Source organism: Colius striatus, chromosome W (genome assembly GCF_028858725.1).
Source record: "Colius striatus isolate bColStr4 chromosome W, bColStr4.1.hap1, whole genome shotgun sequence".
NCBI classification, from domain to species: domain Eukaryota; kingdom Metazoa; phylum Chordata; class Aves; order Coliiformes; family Coliidae; genus Colius; species Colius striatus.
In genome coordinates, this window is record NC_084789.1 from 14,644,381 (window position 1) to 14,665,702 (window position 21,322).

Genomic DNA, 21,322 nt, shown 5'->3' on the forward strand with positions numbered 1-21,322 from the left:
AATAAAACAGCATTGCTAGAGATACCTAAGAAAAAGGCAGCATTAAGAATAAAAAACACACCCCAATAATTGACAAACAGTAATTCACAGAATTAAATAGGCCTCAGGACCCCACATTTAAAGGGCTCTAAGGCAGTAAAAAAAGTCCTTCATAAAACTGCAGAGTGAAAGTATATGTTTATTAAACAAAAATATCCTAACAATGTAAAATTGAAATAAATTATAAATAAAGAAAATAAAATGAGGTCATAGTTTACTACATTGTGAAATTTAATACCAGTCATAAGAGTGAATCATACAGACCAGCACAAATCATTTTTGAGACTGGAAGGAGGAAAGGAAAGGAAAGGAAAGGAAAGGAAAGGAAAGGAAAGGAAAGGAAAGGAAAGGAAAGGATTTATTTTAGCTTATTGCTTATTCTATCTTTTTTAAGATCTTATGAGGACTGGTAATGTAGGTTACACCTTTGCAAATATTAGTCAACCAACATTTCAAATTTTCTGTCATCATCAATAGGTTAATTTTGCCACCAGGATGCCCCTTTCCCTCTGCAAGCCAAAAGGTTTTGACATTTGACTATTTTCAATAAATCTTACCTCAATACCCATTCTCACTAGAACCTTAAACAATACTATTAATTTATCTTACAAAACTACTAAAAAAAAAGCCTTCACTTGAACATTTTTTCTTTGCATTTTCCTGCAAATGAAAACTTTTGTTAAAAATCTATTAAAAGTTCACACAGCACTAAAAAAAAAAGTTTCTGTACATTTGTTCCCATACTTATTCTTAAATAAAACAAATAAAATCAAAATAAGACAAAGGAAGATTGAATATTATATAGACTGCCATATAACCTTTTTCAACATCCAGAATGTTTCACTAAGTTTTGCAACTCTGATACTGAAAACCACTTCAATCTTGCTTCCACAGTACAAAAGAAGCTTTCAAAAAAAATGCTTATCTTGCCTTATTGAGCTGTCCTGGTGAATCAATGAATTGTCCACACAACTATCATACATAATTCAGAGCACCAAGCTGTTTGACCAGTCACATGGGTTTCTAGTACCACACATGCACACTCACAGAATGACACAATCACAGAATGGTAGCAGTTGGAAAGGACCTCTAAAGCTCATCTAGTCCAACCCCTCTGATAAAAACAGGTCCATCTAGATCAGGTTACATAGTAACTTCTCCAGGTGGGTTTTGAAAACCTCCAGAAAAGGAGACTCCACAATCTCCCTGGGCAGTCCATTCTCCAGTGATGGAGCCAGTGTTCCAATCACTCTCACAGTGAAATAGTTTTTTCTTATGTTTAAATGGAACTTTTTGTTGGAACTTTCCATTATCCCTTGTCCTGTCACTACTTACAACAGAAAAAAGTGATGCCTCAACCTCCTGACATCCATCATTTAGATATTTGTAAATATTAATGAGATCCTCCCTCTTCTCTAGGCTAAACAGCCCCAGTTCCCACAGCCTTTCCTCATAAGGAAGATGCTCCAGTCCTCTGATCATCTTGGTGGCCCTGTGCTGGATTCTCTCCAGAAGTTCCCTGCCCCTCTTGGGCTGGGGAGCCTAGAACTGGATACAGTACTCCAGATGAGGTCTCATCAGGGCAGAGTAGAGGGGGAGGAGAACCTCCCTCCACCTGCTGGCCACACTCTTCTTGATGCATCCCAGAATGCCATTGGCCTTTTCCGCCACATGGACACATTGCTGTCTCATGTTTATTTTGCTGTCAACCAGAAGTCCCAGGTCCCTCTCCACAGAGTTGCTCTCCAGCAGGTCAATCCCCAGACTGTACTGGTGCATGGGGTTTTTCCTCCCGAGATGCAGGACTCTGCATTTGTTCTTGTTGAACCTCATGAGGTTCCTCTCTGCCCAACTCTCAAGCCAATCAAGATCCCGCTGAATGGCAGCACAGCCTTCAGGGGAATCAGCCAGTCCTCCCAGTTTGGTGTCATCAGTGAACATGCTTAAGGGTACACTCTGTCCCCTCATCCAGATTGTTGATGAAGATGTTGAACAAGACTGACCCCAGAACCCATCCCTGCGGAACTCCACTGGCCACAGGCCTTCAATTCAATTCTGTGCCACTGATCATCACCCTCTGGTTTTGTCATTCAGCCAGTTCTCAATCCACCTCACTGTCCACTCATCCAAGCCACACCGCCTCATCTTTCCGATGAGGATGTTGTGGGAGACAGTGTCAAAAGCCATTTCAAAATCAAGGTAGATGACATCTGCTCCTCTCCCCTCATCTAGTCAGACAGTTATGTCCTCGTAGAAGGCTGTCCAGGGTCACTCACACTTCTTCACTGGTGTAACTATGATCCTATATAGATTGTTTATAAATTTTCTGTCTTAAAATAAATTAAAAAAAAAAAAAGGTGCATCAAGTTTCTTTATACATTCAAGTAACTTTCTAAGACAAATTGTCTACTGTACGTGCTCCCAACTACTTTGGTATTTTTCTTCAGTTAGTTGACAGTGGATATGGATGTTTAAGCAGGTGAACTGATCAGTTTTGACTGGAATGAGTGGATTTTTACTGGGAACATGCCTTAGATAAAGAATTCTGCACGTTGACATAAAATTTAGAATTTTATGGGGTTCAGACTATGTGCATATTCGGCCTACAACTGTTATGATACATCAGCATGCAGAGTTTAAATTAAATTAACTGCTAATGAGTATTTAGGTTGTACGTCCCTTTCTAGCCATATTCTGCTGCTTGTTATTTTCCAGCTAACTTAATTCTGTAAAGTAAGGACCTCCTTTGTAATAGCTCAGCTTGATACAAATTTAAAACCTCCTTTTCATGTGAGTACATAAACAAGCTGCAGTAAGCAATACATCTATTGCCATGAGACTACTGAAGATCTATTATTTATTACTTTCTCCTCTACCTCTCTTTCTTTTTGTGTTTCTCTAGAGGGCAAATGCCTCTGCCTGGCAGAAATGAGTCAGGGTTGCTAGTACATGGTTTCCAAACATTCACTGGAGTTGAAACTGGATCTGTATTTTCACAGTTACTTGAACCCTATTATGGGAATGCTGTTATTTCCCTTAACAATCAGCAAAGACTGAAAATATTAGCGAATTGCATCACTGTGATACAGTATAGCATTTTGCAGGTATATAGATCAGCAGTTGAAATAGATGGGTTGAATTTTTTTAAAAGGTGTTTTCAAACTGAAGAATTTCTGGAAAGACAGTAAATCTTGTGGTGCATGGTCTTGTTCTTACAGTTCTATCTTGCATGCAGGGAAAGATTCATCTTGCATAACAACAGTGCTGCTGCTTGCCAAAACCATGATGTTGAGATCCTTTTGTTTCTCATGGGTCTCTTGGTACCATTCCCTCATCACTTCGGAGTCATAGGTTGGGATTAAAGTCACCTGCAACACAAAACAGGAGAACTGAGGAATGGACAACAAAAACAACTGATAAGAAAAATGTCATTGTAAGTCCTGGTCAAGAAGTATGATTCCCTTTTGCAAAGAGTGGATCTTTATACAATAAATACTTAAATAAATGGATATATAAATGGAAATAAATAAACATATAGATAAGATAAAATGACTGTAAATAAGCAGTTTATCAAAATAAGACTTTCATTCTCTAAGGTACTGAGATGCAACTTTCCAGAGAAGTAGCAGTCTGTACTCTGCACAGATAGTTCTTCAGATTATGGCTAAATTTTTTGTTTGCTTATTTATCATGTTGGAAATGCACATGAAGTTTTCAAGTGTATGTGATATACCATATAAACCATGAAACATTCACTTTTCTATCATACTTTAAAAACTGCAAGGTTTCCAAACTTGGATCATATATGGTATAGCAACAAGATGAAATAGACAAATGTCCCTGTAAACCAGTTCCCAACTATTTTACTCTCCAGAGACAGATGAGAAGGTCCAGAAATGGGGGAGCAGCTGAGTACGGTGCAGCCGTGTGCTTCACTTGGGTGTTCAACATCACTGGTGAAACAAGGTGCATAGGCTGGAAACTCCCATTCCCAGCAGCCACCTCCCACTACAGAGGTGCTCTGGCTTCCTGCAGGTGCTTCCCAGAGTAGATGAAATTTCAAGGTAGAAATACTAGTGAAGAGCCTACCTGCATGTTACTCTCCCACTGGGCCTTGCCCTCCAGCAGAGAATCCAGAACAGCCCTGCTTGGCTCCTCAGCTGCAGAATCGTTCCCACTCACCACATAGTAGGATGATCGCACTCTCCTGAAAAACTCAACATTGACATTCTTGCTATTGCTGTGGTTGGGAATGTACACCAGATCCAAATACACTGGAGGTCCTGGAGGCACCACTGTAGATTTTGATGACTTACTATTCCAAGGTCCTTTGGAAATCAAGCAAAAGAATATGTCACAGGCTGGTTAAAAATGTGCATTTATTAATTACCATTATAACCGTTGAGATTATATTCTTAAAATTGCTATTGTTGGTAAAGCCATACATAGCTACAATTGTACTTCTGTGTCCCCTGAAACAATTATGGCATTACCCTCCTAAATCTAGTGACATGTTCCAGCTTTGTTATATGCCAATTATGATTGTACTGGGAGGAAAAAAAAGGAATAAAAGTAAACAACTATATAATACAATAAAACCTGACTACCACATAACCAACGTTTGACTGAATCTTTCCCAGTAATATAATATACTACTATGATCCACACAGGGCTGTGGTTACTGAATTAACATTCAATAAATGGCAGTATTATTTTCCGAGTTAATAAACACAACTTTTCAAAAGTCTAAAATATGTAGATTTATAAAAGCTAGGGTTACACAGAAAGCCATGCAGAAGTGGTCTTGAGATCTGGGGTATCAGCACATACCAAGACATAGTAGCTGTTTATATGCTCAGACTGTCTAACAGGTGCCTCAGGAAGCTACTACATGTGAGCAGAAAGAGGAGCAAAGAGGAATTTGGGAGAACAGAGAAAATTCATAAAGCAATTACTTCAGGAAACCGAGAGCAAGTGTTTGATTGTCTCCTGGATCATTATTTGCATACACAAACTAGATACTTATCACAAAAAGTAGAGAAAAGCATGATTTTGTTGCTATATATAGTATTGTATCTGTTTCTATTGGTTTTGCCTAGGCCAGGTTTTGGTGGCTGGCGGGGGCTACAGGGGTGGTTTCATTAAATAAAGAGCTGCTAGAAGCTTCCCCTGTAGCTGACAGAGCTAATGCCAGTCAACTCTAAGATGAATGCGCAGTTGACCAAGGACTGGCCAACTAGCCATTGAGGTAACACCTCTGTGAATAGCATATTTGAGAAGAAGTTGCTGTGCAATTGTTGAACTTCAGTAGCAACAGAGAGTGAGAATGTGAAAACATTTCTGTAGACACCAAGGTCAGTGGAGAAGGAGAGGGAGGAGGTGCTTAGACCCTGAAAGAAAGATTTCCCTCTGACATGTGGTAAAGTCCATGGTGAGGCAGGCTGTCTCCCTGCAGTCCATGGAGGACCACCAGGGAGTAGAGATACACATGCATCCCATGAAGGACCACATGCCGAAGCAGGTGGATGCCTGAAGGAGGCTGTGACTCCATGGGAAGCACCCTGGAGAAAGTTCCTGGAAGGATTTGGGAGCCTGTGGGGGAGAGGACCCCACAGCAGAGAACAGGTTTGCTGTCAAGACTTGTGATCCTGTAAGGGAATCTCGCTGGAGTGATCTGTTCCTGAAGGACTGTTCTCCCGGTGGATGGCCCATGTTGGGACAATATGTGAAGAGCTGCCCCTGTGGGAGATCCCATGCTGAAGCAGTTTGTGAAGAACTATAGCCCATGGGAAGAAACCACGTTGGAAAAGTTTATGGAGGACTACCTCCCGTGGGAGGGACCCCACAGTGTAGCAGTGGGAAGTGTGAGGAGGCTTCCCACTGAGAAGAAGCAGTTGCAAAGTCCATCTGTAATGAACTGACTGTAATCCCTGTCCCTCATCCCCTGCACCATTGGAGACACTAATTGTTGAGTGATATTCCTGTCCTTATCTCAACTCACAAATTTCTATTCCCTGTCTAGCTGAGGAGGGGGAGTGATCCTATGACTTGGTGGACACTTGGCATCCAGCCAGGGCTAAGCCATCACACTGTTCTAAGCAGAGGTTCAGTCCAAAGGAAGTTCAAAGTTTAAACATATTAAATGTACTACAGAAAAAAAGCTGCTTTTGCTACAGAGTGGATCAGGGTATGAACTTACAAAAAGGATTCAACCAGTAATTGTATCCAGAGGATCTAACATTTATGTTTTCATAGAATCATACAATCATAGAATATTGGGGGTTGGAAGAGACCTTTAGAGATCATCTAGTCCAACTCCCCTGCAGAAGCAGATTCACCTAGATCAGGTCGCAAAGGAACATGCCCAGGCGGGTCTTGAAGACCTCCAAGGAAGGAGACTCCACAACCCCTCTGAGCAGTCTGTTCCACTGCTCCGTCACCCTCACAGTGAAATAGTTTTTTCTTATGTTTAAGTGGAACTTTTTGTGTTCCAGCTTCATCCCATTGTCCTGTTGCTATCTACTATAGAAAAAAGGGATGTCCCAACCTCCTGACACCCACCCTTTAGATATTTATAAATGTTAATAAGATCACCCCTAAATCTCCTCTTCTCCAGACTAAACAACCTCAGTTCCCACAGCCTTTCTTCATATGAAAGATGTTCCAGTCCCCTGATCATCTTGGTGGTCCTGCGCTGGACTCTCTCCAGAAGTTCTCTGTCCCTCTTGAGCTGACGAGCTCAGAATCGCACACAGTACTCCAGATGAGGCCTCACCAGGGCAGGGGAGAGAGGGAGGAGAACCTCCCTTGACCTGCTGGCCACACTCTTCTTGATGCATCCCAGAATGCCATTGGCCTTCTTGGCCACGAGGGCACATTGCTGGCTCATGGTTAGTTTATTATCAATCAGGACTCCCAGTTGTCTCTCTGCAGAGCTGCTCTTCAGCAGTTCGACCCCCAGCCTGTACTGGTCCATGAGGTTGTTCCTTCCCAGATGCAGGACTCTGCACTTGTCGTTATTGAACCTCGTGAAGTTCCTCTCTGCTCAACTCTGAAGCTGGTCGAGATCCTGCTGAATGGCAGCATAGTCTTCTGGGGAATCAGCCAGTCCTTCCAGTTTGGTGTCATCAACGAACTTGCTGTCCCCTCATCCAGATCATTGATGAAGATGTTGAACAAGACTGACCCCAGAACCGATCCCTGTTGAACCCCACTGTCCACAGGCCTCCAACTTGATTCTGTGGCATCCTTTCCCCTCATCTAGCCAGCCCGTTATGTCCTCATAGAAGGCTATCATGTTGCCCTCATCAAAGGCTATCCAGTTTCACAATCCTGCTTGGTGCCCTGCTGCTTCGACACAGGATCTTGAACTCCACCATCTCATGGTCACTGCAGTCAAGGTTGCCTCCAACCTTCACATCCCCTACCAGATCCTCCTTATTTGTTAGCACGAGATCCAGTAGCCTGTGACAGGAAGTTGTCATCAACATTCTCTAGGAACCTCCTGGACTGTGCATGGTTGGCTGAGTGGCTTTGCCAGCAAATATCAGGGTGGTGGAAGTCCTCTATGAGGACCAGGGATTGTGATTGTGAGGCAGCTCTCAGCTGTTTGTAGAAGGCCTCATCCACTTTCTCCTCCTGATCAGGCAACAAACTCCCAGAACAGCATCACTTATATTACCCCGCCCCTTAATTTTCACCCACAAACATTCAACTCGCCCCTCATCCTCACCCAGGCAGAGTTCAATGCACTCTAATTGCTCCCTCAAATAGAGAGCAACTCCAGCTCCTTGCCTTCTGGGTCTGTCTTTCCTAAACAATACATAGTCCTCCATGGCTGTGCTCCAGTGATGTGAGCTGTCCCATCACATCTCAGTAACTGATATGAGGTCATAGCCCTGCATCCACACCCACATCTCCAGTTCCTCCTTCTTAATCCGCAGGCTGTGAGTGTTGGTTTACAGGCAATGCACAGGCTTACTCGAACACACAGGGTTCCCTGGAAGGATGCAAGGGGATCTTCCCTGATTTGATACTCCCTCAGAGTGGTCAGTCTTCTGTATCTCATCTTGGGGTGCGGCTGAGGAGCACTCATCATTGTATTTTCTGCCCTGATGTGTTTCCATGTCAGATGGGATGGCTCATTCTTTGCCATTTCACCCCCTCTCCCCCAAGTCCTTCAGTTTAAAGCACTCTTGATCAAGTTGGCCAGCCTATTCCCAAGTATTCCAGTGCCCTTGTGAGACGGGTGTATTCCATCCTGCCCTATCAAATTACAGTCCCCAGAGAAGGTTGCATTGTCATAAAAACCGAAATCTTCTTGCCAATATCATCCGCTTAGGCAAAGGTTAACTTGTGCAATTTTTGCATCAGTGACTTCTTTTCTTCTGATAGATAGAATGGAAAAGAAAATAACTTGGGCACCCCCACCCTTCACTTGTTCCCCCAAGGTTTTATAATCTCCAAGCTGAGTAGCCTTGTCTGTTTTGTCTGGGACCATAAGCGACAATTAAGTCCTCCCTGTCCTTCGGGAGTCACGAAGTCTGGGGTACTTAAGTCTAATCGTCTAATCCCTGGACGGGCCTAAACCACGACACTAAGAATTATGCTTCAAGGAAGAATGTAATATAAAGCTAAAGTGATGGAGAAATGTACAGAATGAGGAACTGTACTGCTGATTTCAAAAGCATATACTAACAGAGACATGCAAATGATAATGTAAGAAAGGTACAGAGGAATATTTAAAATTGAGAAGCTACAGATAGGTGAATGCTGGTTTGCTTGTACTGAATCCTAGATCTGACACTTTTAAAAAGCTAGAACATCAGTCCTGACAATAGTAAAATCACAGTATCCTCAAAATACTCTCTAAGATCTCTCAGAAATAAAATAGTAGCACAATGCTTCCTTCAATCATAGAATCATAGAATGGTAGGGGTTGGAAGGGACCTTTAGAGATCACCTAGTCCAACCCCCCTGCAGAAGCAGGTCCACCTATATTGGGTCACACAGGAACGCATCCAGATGGGTTTTGAAGACCTCCAGAGAAGGAGACTGCACAACCTCCCTGGGCAGACTGTTCCAGTGCTCCGTCACCCTCACAGTGAAATAGTTTTTTCTTATGTTTAAATGGAACTTTTTGTGTTCCAGCTTCTTTCCATTACCCCTTGTCCTGTCACTAGATACAATAGAAAAAAGTGATGTCCCAACCTCCTGACACCCACCATTTAGATATTTGTCAATATTAATGAGATCTCCCTGCAGTCTCCTCTTATCTAGACTAAAATAATCTCATCAACATTCAATCATCTAATTAATATTTTATTATTTATTAATATGTTATTATTCATTAATATTTTCTAATGATATTTTATTACTACTTAGAATACACATCAATCATTCAATATTACATTAATTTTCAGTATGTTTAGTCATCACTGATTGCATAAGACTTTAACTGGAATATGCAATATACATGTTCAGTTCACTGAAAGTGCTCTTCCTACTGGTATAATATTTTAAAAATACTCTTTTTAAAGTTGATCCAGCAATGTAATAAAAGCATACAATGTCTGATAGTACCTTTTCCTCTCACAATATTAAATTGTATTATTTTTAGAGTATTGTGCCTACATGATTTTTACAGTAAGTGGTTCAACTTATTATGATTTCACTTCATCTACAAAAGTGGTACTTTTAATTCTACTAGTTGGTTAAAAATTCAGTCATCTTGTATTAAGTTCTTGATATTTTTATCACTGAACATATGAAGGATAAGATGGTCATCAGGGAGAGTCAACGTGGCTTCACCAAGGGGAAATCCTGTTTGACTAACCTGATATCCTTCTATGAGTGCATAACTGGCTGGCTAGATGAGGGGAGAGCAGCGGATGTAATCTACCTTGACTTCAGCAAGGCTTTTGACACTGTCTCCCATAACATCCTCATCAGAAAGCTCAGGCAGTGTGGCTTAGATGAGTGGACAGTGAGGTGGATCGAGAGCTGGCTGACTGACAGAGCCCAGAGGGTGGTGATCAATGGCACAGAATCGAGTTGGAGGCCTGTGGCCAGTGGAGTTCCACAGGGATCAATTCTGGGGCCAGTCTTGTTCAACATCTTCATCAACGACCTGGATGAGGGGACAGAGTGTACCCTCAGCAAGTTCGCTGATGACACCAAACTTGGAGGACTTGCTGATTCCCCAGAAGACTGTGCTGCCATTCAGCGGGATCTCGACCGGCTTGAGAGTTGGGCAGAGAGGAACCTCATGAGGTTCAACAAGGACAAGTGCAGAGTCCTGCATCTGGGAAGGAACAACCCCATTCACCATTACAGGCTTGGGGTCGAACTGCTGAAGAGCAGCTCTGCAGAGTGAGACCTAGTAGTCCTGATTGATAATAAACTAAATATCAGCCAGCAATGCGCCCTCGTGGCCAAGAAGGGTAATGGCATCCTGGGATGCATCAAGAAGAGTGTGGCCAGCAGGTCAAGGGAGGTTCTTTTCCCCGTCTACTCTGCCCTGGTGAGGCCTCATGTGGAGTACTGTGTCCAGTTCTGGGCTCCTCAGCTCAAGAGGGACAGGGAGAGAGTCCAGTGCAGGGCCACCAAGATGATCAGGGGAATGGAACATCTTTCATATGAGGAATCGCTGCAGGAACTGGGGCTGTTTAGTCTGGAGAAGAGGAGATTGAGGGGAGATCTTATTAACATTTATAAATATACAAAGGGTGGGTGTCAAGAGGTTGGGACATCCCTCTTTTCTATAGTAGATAGTAACAGGACAAGGGGTAATGGGATGAAGCTGGAACACAAAAAGTTCCACTTAAACATAAGAAAAAACTATTTCACTGTGAGTGTGACGGAGCAGTGGAACAGACTGCCCAGAGGGGTTGTGGAGTCTCCTTCCTTGGAGGTCTTCAAGACCTGCCTGGACATGTTCCTATGCGACCTGATCTAGGTGAACCTGCTTCTGCAGAGGGGTTGGACTAGATGATCTCTAAAGTTCCCTTCCAACCCCTACCATTCTATGATTCTATGATTCTATGATATTCGATGTACTCTAATACTTTACATATGAGCAAACTGACACATCAGGTTTCTCATATTGCAAAAGTTGATTCAGTGAATTTCATTCATTTAAATGTGGCCTTAACAAGCCAGATTTAAATTTAAAGCATGGACTTTCTTTGGGAGTCTTATACAAACCATGTTCTCAGTTGATATAAAGGCAACCTAACTTCACTGCAACAGCTACAAAAATCTTATGGAACTCCTATCTGTCCTTACCTGTGGTTGCAGTCTTTACTGACTTGGATGTTTTATTTGCTGCATTCTTGGTGTCTTTATCTTCCACTTGAGACTTTACTTCTGGATTAGGGATATTATTGGTTGCCTTCTCCATAGATTCCTCCTTTTTTGGAGAAGCTGTTTTGGAAATTTTGTCTAAAGATTCTTTTACAGATGATTTTGGTGAAGCCACTTGTTTTGATTTACCATCACTTTTTTTAACAGGAGAAGACAACTTGGTCTTAGTGCCCTGCTTTTTTGTCTTTGTCTTTTCTTTGAGGTCCTTCTTCAAAGGTTTACCCAAATTCTGCTCGATGGACAAAGTCTCTGGATCAACCATGGAGACATCAGGGTGCCTAGGGGAAGGAATGTGATCCTGCATTGGAACAGGCGATGGGTCAATTTGTTTATACATAACTGTCTTTTCTGTTGGAATGGTTTCCGACTCATCTTCTGAGTCAATATTAGCATCTGCAGTGATGGAAGGGCATTCCTCAGTCTCAGGGGGAACATCTGAATCAGTCTGAGATGGAGCAGACTCACTCATGGATGTGGGAGGGGTTTCATCATTCTGTGGTCCTTGCTGCTTTCCTCCAGAAGGTGGCTGGGCTTGCCCAGACTGAGTTAGTGGCTTCTCTTGATCTTGAGACTGTTCTTCACTTGCAAACCACTCAACAGGATTTGGGTTGATAAATGAGGGTGAGAGTTCAGTTTTAGGATGTTTATATTGACAAGAGGACAAAAGGCATAAATCAATATCTTGACAGGATTCTGGAGCACTTGCTTCATAGGAATAGCTATAAGCTTCAGATGATCTGGTGGTTTTCCCACCTGTTTCAAATGAGTAATCTGTGGCTTCAGGTGAGCTAGTGGCTTTCCCTGTTGTCTCATAGGCATAATTCATGGCATCGGATGAACTGGTAGTTTTCCCAGTTCTAGCACAGGAATAATCTGTGACCTCAAGTGATTTGGTGATTTTCCCAATTATCTCATAGGAATAATCTGTGAATCCTGGTGACCTAGTGATTTTTCCTGCAATCTCATAAGAATAATCTGTGGCCTCAGGTGATCTAGATTTTGCAACTACCTCATAGGAGTAGTTAATATCTTCTGGTGACCTACTAGTTTTCTCTGTGGCCTTGTAAGAATAACTAAATTCTTTTGGTGACTTGCTGCTTTTTTCTGAATCTTTCTCTGGGCTGATTAAAGATTCTGGACTGTGCTTTGTTAAGGGTTCCTGGTAACCAAATGCTTTGACAGAGGGCACTTGCAGTGACAGCGAAGATGCATGACTAGCTGACACCACTTCTGTGATTGCAGGAGATGAATCTGGAAAACTAGGAGAGTACAGAGGAGAAGATTTCCTTGGAGTTAATAGAGATAGGTCAGACTTTGGTGACAGCTTTTCTTCTATGCTCTGCACCTTTTCTGAGGTAAAAGAAGAATATAGTGACATATCTCTGGGTGGAACAGCACCTGAAAAAGTTTCTTCTGGCAGTGGTGAAGTTAAATGGGAAGGTGTATTAGCTGATGAAGTTGAGGATGAAGCTTCAATTTGAGAAACTGAAATAATTTCTGAAATATTCTTCTTCTGAGAGCACAATGATTGCTCCACAAAAGAAATCTGTGCAAAAATAGGAACTTGTATATCTGAAGGATTATAGTCTACTTCTGTTGTTCCGTTTTCAGATACATAGTGTATACTAGTGCCTACAGTAGGATACTCTGGAGATTGCCTACTAAAGTCCATCGCTAAAGATTGCTCAGGGGACTCCTGACTAAATTCTACTGACATAGTTGACTGCTCAGGAGATCTGTGATTGTGCACTGGGGTTCTTGATTTTGGGGTTTTAGGTGAGAAATCTGGAGAAATTGACATGGGCCTTGGGCATTCTTCCTTAGATGGAGACATGTCTGTTTCCTGAAACATTGTTGGTGTTTGTACAACTGACACTGAAAGGGAATCATCAACTTCAGTAGAGTGGGGAGATCCAACCTCCGCATGCAAAGAAGGAGATACATCATCAGTAGTTGGTTCTAGAAATGAACTAGTAGCAACAGATGCTGTAGAGACAGAAACTACTCCTTCTATATGGGAATAGGTATCTTCTACTACAACCTCATCAACTGGAGTTGGAGACTTGTCAGAAACACTACCTTCAGAAATTGACATTTTGGTGTCTTCTTTTAAGGAACCAAACTGACCAATATCTATTTGAGTAGGTGACAGATCACCTGCCAACTTCCGCTCATCCAAGGCCAGTGAAGACTGGGAACTGCTGGGTTCTGTATCCTCCGTTTTCCTTTCTAAGCTGAAGCCTTCTTTAATTACCATAAACTCCATGTTTTTTTCATCTTGTTTTCCTTGGAAAAGGCCCACAGAGCTGGCTTCAGAAGTTCGGCTCATCTCAACAGGTGATTTTTCTTTTTCATGTTTTCCCTCAGAAGGACTTCCATAATCTCTACTGGGAGATTTTACATTAGCAGTCAAAGATGTATCATAAGTGGTCTCTGAACCTATCAGTGGTGGACTCCGTAGAGGCAAGAGAACCTTTTCAATAGGAGATTCTGAATCTGGCACAGGCTCATCCATAGGGCTTATTCTGGATTTTTCAGACTCATTTTTGACTTCACTGAGTTCAAAGCTAACAGGAGCTTCTGTTGACTTTTCAATAGTTTCAGAGAGAAGCTGACTGGATTTTTTATCAGTGGGAGACTGATAATAAGATGTGTGGCCAGCACTACCAGCAGCAGACTGTGAGGGAGATACTACTTCTAACGTTTTCTCTTTAGGGCTTGCACAGTGCTCTTTGGCAACTTCTTGATGTACATCAGGCAATGTAGCCTGTCCCCATTTCTCAGATGAAACCTTGATATCACTGGAAGTGAGCAAAAAGTTCACACTACGTTCACTCAGTGGTGTTTTGGCAATGGGTGACAGAGGAGACAAACTCTCAGCTGGACTCTTGACTGGACTACATTTTCCACCATTTTCTGTATAGGGTTCTTGGATTTCTAATTTGTTAGTGCCTTGGATTTCACTTCCTTTTTGACAATATATATCTTGGAAAGCAGACTTGCAGAATTTGTCTTCCTCTAATGAAGAAGGTGGTGAGATGGTAGAAGCTGAGGCATTATAGTCTTTACCTTCTGTGGCCTCTATTTTGGATCCTTCTGATAATTCATTAAAAGCATCCAGAAGTGGAGAAAGTTTAGGTCTAGCAAATTCTTGAGAGTACAGTGATGTCTCATACTTGGTAATGTTCATATACTCTTGAGAAAGTGACTCACTTTCCTCGTTAATTTCATCACTCACGACATCCTGAGGTGTAGACATTTCATCCAGCATTGGTTCACTGGATATTTCAATGGTAGACTGTGTATAACCTGAAGTAGCAGTGAATTCCTCAGGTTGATCTTCTCTATCTTCTTCATCAGAAACAGTGGCTTCACTTTCTGAACCAAGTAATGTTTCATCATGGATAGAAGAGGCCAGTTCAACTGCTGGAGACTGAGGGTCTGAGCATTTTGTTGGTGTAATTATGAGTAGGCCATATTTATCTTCAACTTCACCAGCTTCTGCAGCTTTGTCTACCACAGCCATCACATAGTCTTCTTCAGCTTCTATTTTTTCAGTCTCCTCATCATCTCTGATGTCTTCTGCTTTGTCTTCCTCCTCTTCTTCAGTCTCCTCAGTTTCTGCCTTTTCTACTGCTTCTTCCCTGTCTTCCTTGCCCCGTCCATCCTCATCATTTGCCTTTTCAATATATTTTTTTGCTTTAATGTTAGAATCTGCTTCAGACATTATTTTTTCTGAACTCTCTTTCATTTTTCTTACTTCCTGCATATATGGTTTTGTGGTGTCCAGTAGTGTCTTTACTTCCTCATCTTCACCTTGTTCTTCAGCTTCTTCTCTCTCTGCCTTTTTCTCGTAATCTCCTGCTTCATATGGTTCTTCCAAACCAGTTCCCTCATCTTCAAACTTTTCATTGTCATCAACCCTATGTTTTTTCACAGGTTCCAATTCTTCAGGTGTTTGTTCACACTCACCCTCAGCCTCTGTGGTAGTTATGCCTTCATCAGAGGACTCAGCAGGTCCTTCATTGTATAATTTTTCTTTTTGGACTTCAAAGGCCTCTTTTTGTTCTATGCCAGTGAGTTTCAGTTCGTAGTCTATAAGTGCTACTTGAAGTTTTGTTTCTTTTATTGTTTCTACTTCTTCAGCTTTTAATTCCTCAAAATCCTTTGTTAAATCCTCAGGTGAAGACATAAGGGATCTTTCTACTTCCAGTTCTTTTCCACTAGATGTAATTTCTGTAGCTGCTACAGTTGTGGCAGTGGCTCCAACTGCCGCAAGGGCAGCTTGCACTCCACTGACTTTGATCTCCTTCTTCATAGTCTTAATTTTTAATTTTTCTTTTCGCCTTTCAACAGGTACTGCTGCTTTTTTAGCAGATTCCTCCTTTTGCGATTTAGACTTTGCTGCTGGCTTTTTTACTTCAGTCAAAGGAGCAACTGTCTTCTTTGTCTCTTTAGGAATTTTTTTAATGTCCTTTTTGGCTTCTTTTACTTCCTTCTTAGTTTCCTTCTTCTCTTCCTTTTTCACCTCTTTTTTAACTTCTTGCTTGAACTCTTTTTTGTGTTTATCTTCTTTTTTGATGGGTGTTTTCTCCTCTTTTTTAGAAATGTCTTTGTTTGGTTTTTCCTTTTCCTCTTTCTTTTCTTCAGGTTTTACTTTGACTTCCTTTTTCACTGCCACTTTTGCTTTTACATCTGTAGCTTGTTTTTCATGAGTTTCAGATTTTACTAATCGCTCTTTACTTGTTACATCTTTTTTGACCACTATAAGTTTGGTCTCCACTTTTGCTGGTTTCTCTTTTATAACTGGAACTTTGCTTTCCAGTTTCTGAAGCTTTTCTGGTGTTGGACTAGGCTTTGCAGGCTCTGTCATTTCTTCTTTAGATTCCTTTCTGACAGGTTTGGTTGGTATCTTTGCAGCAGGCTTCAGACTCTCCTTGCCGTCTGTTCGTTGTTTCAACTTTACTTGTTTCACAGCTGGACTAGCAATGTTCCCCATTAGGTCTTTTTGTGTAACTATTGGTTGTTTAAGGAAGTCTAAGTGTTTGAGTTTTTCTAGTCCTTCTAGAATATTATATTGAGTGCTGTTTCCAGGGAACAGAACTCGGATTATTTTTTCTGCAGGATTAGCTGGGTGCCACACAATCAGGGATGAGACAGAGGTGAAATAGGATAATGGAATGTCTAGTTCATGGCCATTTGGTAGCAGGAATTGAGCTTTATCTTTGCTAGTGTCACTCCACTGTTGCATAAAATATTGCATCTCTTTGCTATTTTTGACAGGATTAAGCACATACATCTCAAGTTTGCCAACTCCCATTTTCTGAAATAAAATGATGGGGTCAATGGTATTTCCTACATTTCTAAAAAGAGGTTCTGGTTTCATAGACAGTTTATTTAAATATTGGAGTGTAAAACAAACTTCTTCTACACTCCTTTTTACTCTAAAGTTAGGATCCAGATTCTTCAGGTTCTCAGGTACATTAAGGAATACAACTCCTAAATCAGGTGAGATCAGATTTTTCATCCAGTCACTATTGGTAGTAGGCCCTTGAGACTGTTCCTCTTCTAATTCAGCTATCTTTCGCTGAAGCATGCTATTGATTCCTGGCAGGTTGTCATCTCCAATGTGAGTGAGTAGTATGGAATCTACCCTATCCAAGTGCCGGATAAGTTTCCAAAAGCAAGATTTTCTTTCGGATCCTCCATTGATAAGCATGTTAAATCCATTCACTGCAAACAATGCAGAGTCCCCTCTTCCACCTGGGAAAATATAACAGCAGGGTTTGGAGAGTTTCAAGAAACCTCCTGAAGTTGGAGGTTCCAAAATATCAAAGGGTGATGACATTTCTACTGATTCTGACAGATACTCTGTGAATTCAGAGAGTCCTTCCATTTCAGGCAATATGGAAGCTGAGTTGAGTTTAATGTTAATAAAGTCTTGAAGGTTGTGTCTGTCAAGGTTGGAATTTTTCCAGTCTCCTTCCTCAGGACAGAAAAGAGTTAAGCTGGCTTTATTGGCAGGGTGTGTGGTGCTCAATAATTCACCAATCTAGGTTTGTAAAACAAAAACACAAGATGCATTTAAATTCATTTTTTAATTACTATTCATGTCAGAACATATTTCCTGATTAGTTAGATAAAACCTTTTTCATTCACTTCTGCACTGAGTACCCATCCTACAAGCTAAAGGAACCTGTTACCATAATTAGCTTACTACTATGTTTTTTTAAATACAAAGGAGTAGTTTAGGAGGAAAGGTACCTTCCGCATTCTGAAAGTACCTCAAGGCTTTCAGTCCTTCCTTCACCCTTTATAGAAGGACAGTACAATCTTTTATATTTAGAGGAGATAAGGACTAATGAGGCTAATGCTGCCAAAGCTGCCACTCTCTCTGCCATTGACTCATGAGTCTCCCTGCTGCTCCTGTCCATCCAGAAGAGCCAGCCAAATATCTCAGAAAAACAATCCATCCTTTTAATAGGCAGAGAACAACTGCAGCCCAGAGGAGGCCAGTATCCTCATGGGCAGCTGCCTTCCTCACCCCCTCCTCATACAGGATGTATTCCACAACACCATCGTTACTACAGTTCTTTCTGCAGGCTGGCTCCCAAGTCTCAGACTGCAGGACAGTTTTCCAGAAATTATTTATTGCATCAAAAATCCAAACAGTTGCAAGTTTTATATTTGTGAGATTGTGAGGTACATACATTTATATATATTCTATTGTGCTTGTTTTGCCTGGAATAGTTAAATTTCTTCATAGTAGCTTGCATGGGGCTGTTTTGAATTTGTGCAGAAAACAGTGGTGATGACAGGGATGTTTTAGTTACTGCTGAGCAATACTTACACAGAGTCAAGGCCTTTTCTGCTCCTCATACCAACCATTCACAGAGAAGACTAAGGATGCACAAGAGCAGACACAGCTGGGACAGCTGACCCCAACTGACCCAAGAGATAGTCCATACCATACGACATCATCGTTATCAAGAATAAGGAGGGGGGTTGTTTGGAGTGATGGCATTTGTCTTCCCAAATAACCATTACGTGTGATGGAGCCCTGCTTTCCTGGTGATAACTGAACACCTGCCTGATGATGAGAAGCAATGAATGAATTCCTTGGTTTGCTTTGCTTGCATGTGTGGCTTTTGGTTTCTCTATTAAACTGTTGGTATTTTATCTCAACCCATGAGTTTTCTTGCTTTCACCCTTTTGATTCTCTCCCCCATCCCACTGGGGGAGGAATGAGCAAGAGGCTGTGTGGTACATACTTGTCAACTGGGGTTAAATCATGACAAATATATATAAAAATACATATTTGTTATGGTTTGACACGACAGCCGTTTCTGGTAAGGGGGAAAGGGCTGTAAAGATGGCTCCTGTAAGAAGTTGCTCGAAACTCTCCCCAGCTCTGAGCCAGACTCACTTCTGGGGCTGAGCCAATTAGGTACCTCCACAATCACTTTTTAAGAAGCCGGAAGAGGAGGCTTCTTCATGTTTCTTCTTCTTGTCTCCCTTCTTCTTCTCCAGCTGGTGGTAGTGCAAGGAGTTGGAAGAGAAACAACCATGTGGACTCAAAGGTCAGTGAGGAAAGAGAGGAGGAGATATGCTGGAGCAGAGACCCCCCTGCATCGTGCAGAGAGGACTGGTGAAGCTGTGATTTGTTTGCATTTTAATAAAGACCTTGCATCAAGGGCAGAGACTCACTTTGTAAAAGATCCCTATCCAGGAGCAGTGATTCTCTTCATTAAAGACCCCGAGCCAGGGGCAGTGACTGTGGCTGGAGGAGACTGTGTCCCATGGGAGGGACCCCATATTCACAGAAGCTGTAACTGTGGGGAGGAACCCATGCCAAAGAAGCTCATTAAAATTATGCTCAGAAGAGGCTATGTCCCAAGAGAGGGACCCTGTATAGCTGCAACCGAGGAGAAAAATCCACGCCAGAAATATTCATTAAGAGCTGTGTCCCGTGGGAGGGACTCTGTATTGGCAGAAGCCATAGTTGCTGGGAAGCACCCACATCAGAGAAGTTCAGTAAGGACTGTGTCCTCCCATGGGAGGGACCCTGTATTGGAGCAGGGGAAGAATGCAAGGAGTTGTCCTCAACTGAGAAGAAAGAAGCATCAGAGATCATCTGTGAGAGACTAACCACATCCACCCTTCCCTACCCCCCCCCCCCCCCCCCCCCCGCCCTGAGCCGTTGAGGGGGGAGGAGGTAGAGATATCGGGAGCAGTGAGCTGGGCCCCGGAAGAAAGGAGGGATGGGGGAGGGAGATCTTAAAGTGCTGGTTGTAATTTTCTCAGTCATCCTACTCCCTTTTTGCTTTTTGTTCTGTTCTGTTAATTCTGAGTAGAATAAACTTTCCTACTTTATTCTCTAAGTTGAGTAGTGGAGTCTGCTTTGCTCAGAACTGTAATTGGCAGCGAGCCCTCCCTGCCCTTGTCTCAATCGACAACACCCTTGGTTATCTTTTTCTACCCATTTCGTTGGGGCCTCTGCCATCCTAACAAGGGTGGGGATGGGGGGGCACCGAGCAAGAGACTGTTGTGGTGCTTCTTTGCTAGCTGGGCCAAACCACTACAATATTATATCATAACATGCAATATATGACATTTAAAATGCTTTTAGAAAATACAATTGTAAATAAAACTATAACGTCAGGGTTAAAGAGACAGAAAAAAAAAACGTGTTAAGTTTAAAAATGCTCTTGTCATTATTTTGATTTTAAACTCACGGACCACAAGCCAGTTGCTCTCAAGGTATCCAGTCCCCTGAGCCAGAAGAAACTGATAAAGAGCAGAATGAAGCCCCCTTAGTCCATGGGGAAATGGTGTGACCTGCTTCTCCACTTAGATGCACACGAGTCTATGTGACCAGATGATATCCACCTGAAGGTACTAAGGGAGCTGGTACAAGTGCTCAACAAGCCATTTTGGCCAAGAAGGCCAATGTCATCCTGGGATGCATCAAGAAGAGTGTGGCCAGCAGGTCAAGGGAGGTTCTTCTCCCTCTCTACTCTGGCCAGATGAGGCCTCATCTGGAGTACTGTGTCCAGTTCTGGGCTCCTCAGCTCAAGAGGGACAGGGAAGTGCTGTAGAGTCCAGCGCAGGGCCACCAAGATGATCAGGGGAATGGAACATCTTTCATATGAGGAATCGCTGCAGGAACTGGGGCTGTTTAGTCTGGAGGAGATTGAGGGGAGATCTTAATAACATTTATAAATATCTAAAGGGTGGGTGTCAGGAGGTTGGGACATCCCTTTTTTCTATAGTAGCTAGCAACAGGACAAGGGGTAATGGGATGAAGCTGGAACACAAAAAGTTCCACTTAAATATAAGAAAAAACTATTTCACTGTGAGGGTGACGGAGCAGTGGAACAGGCTGCCCAGAGGGGTTGTGGAGAAGACCTTCCTTGGAGGACTTCAAGACCCACCTTGACATGTTCCTCTGTGACCTGATCTAGGTGAATCTGCAGGGGGGTTGGACTAGACGATCTCTAAAGGTCCCTTCCAACCCCTATCATTCTATGATTCTATGATTTTCCATCATCTACCAGCAGTCCTGGCTAACCAGGGAAGTCTCTGTGGACTGCAGGTTAACTAATGTGGTGATGTCCATTTACAAGAAGGACCAGAAGGAAAATCCAGGGAACTACAGGCCTGTCAGCCTGACCTCGGTGCCAGTGAAGATTATGGAGCAGATTGTCTTGAGACATATACAAGCCAACCAAGTGATCAGGCCCAGTCAGAACCCACCTGGATGAGTTCCTGTGTGACCTACTCTATGTGGTCCTGTTCTGGCAGGGGGTTTGAATTAGATGATGTTTCAAGGTCCCTTCCAATCCTTAAGATTCTGTGATTCTGTGAAAGGCAGGTCCTGCTTGAGTGACCTGATCTCCTTTTATGATAAGGTGACCCA

The 21,322-nt window shown here is 42.4% G+C and overlaps 1 protein-coding gene across 2 annotated transcripts in view; it reads right to left on the reverse strand.

The window, feature by feature from the left end:
• Positions 1-771: 771 nt before the first annotated feature.
• LOC133628671 (microtubule-associated protein 1B-like) overlaps positions 772-21,322 on the reverse strand; it is a 140,876-nt gene continuing 120,325 nt past the window's right edge. For both annotated transcript variants that reach the window (XM_062017098.1, XM_062017097.1), the window contains 3 exons: positions 11,326-17,455; positions 4,129-4,367; positions 772-3,407 (listed from right to left, as the gene is read on the reverse strand). In XM_062017098.1, the coding sequence (XP_061873082.1) occupies positions 3,252-3,407; positions 4,129-4,367; positions 11,326-17,455 (6,525 nt within the window). In that variant the 3' untranslated portion in view covers positions 772-3,251. The remainder of the gene's footprint in view (positions 3,408-4,128; positions 4,368-11,325; positions 17,456-21,322) is intronic.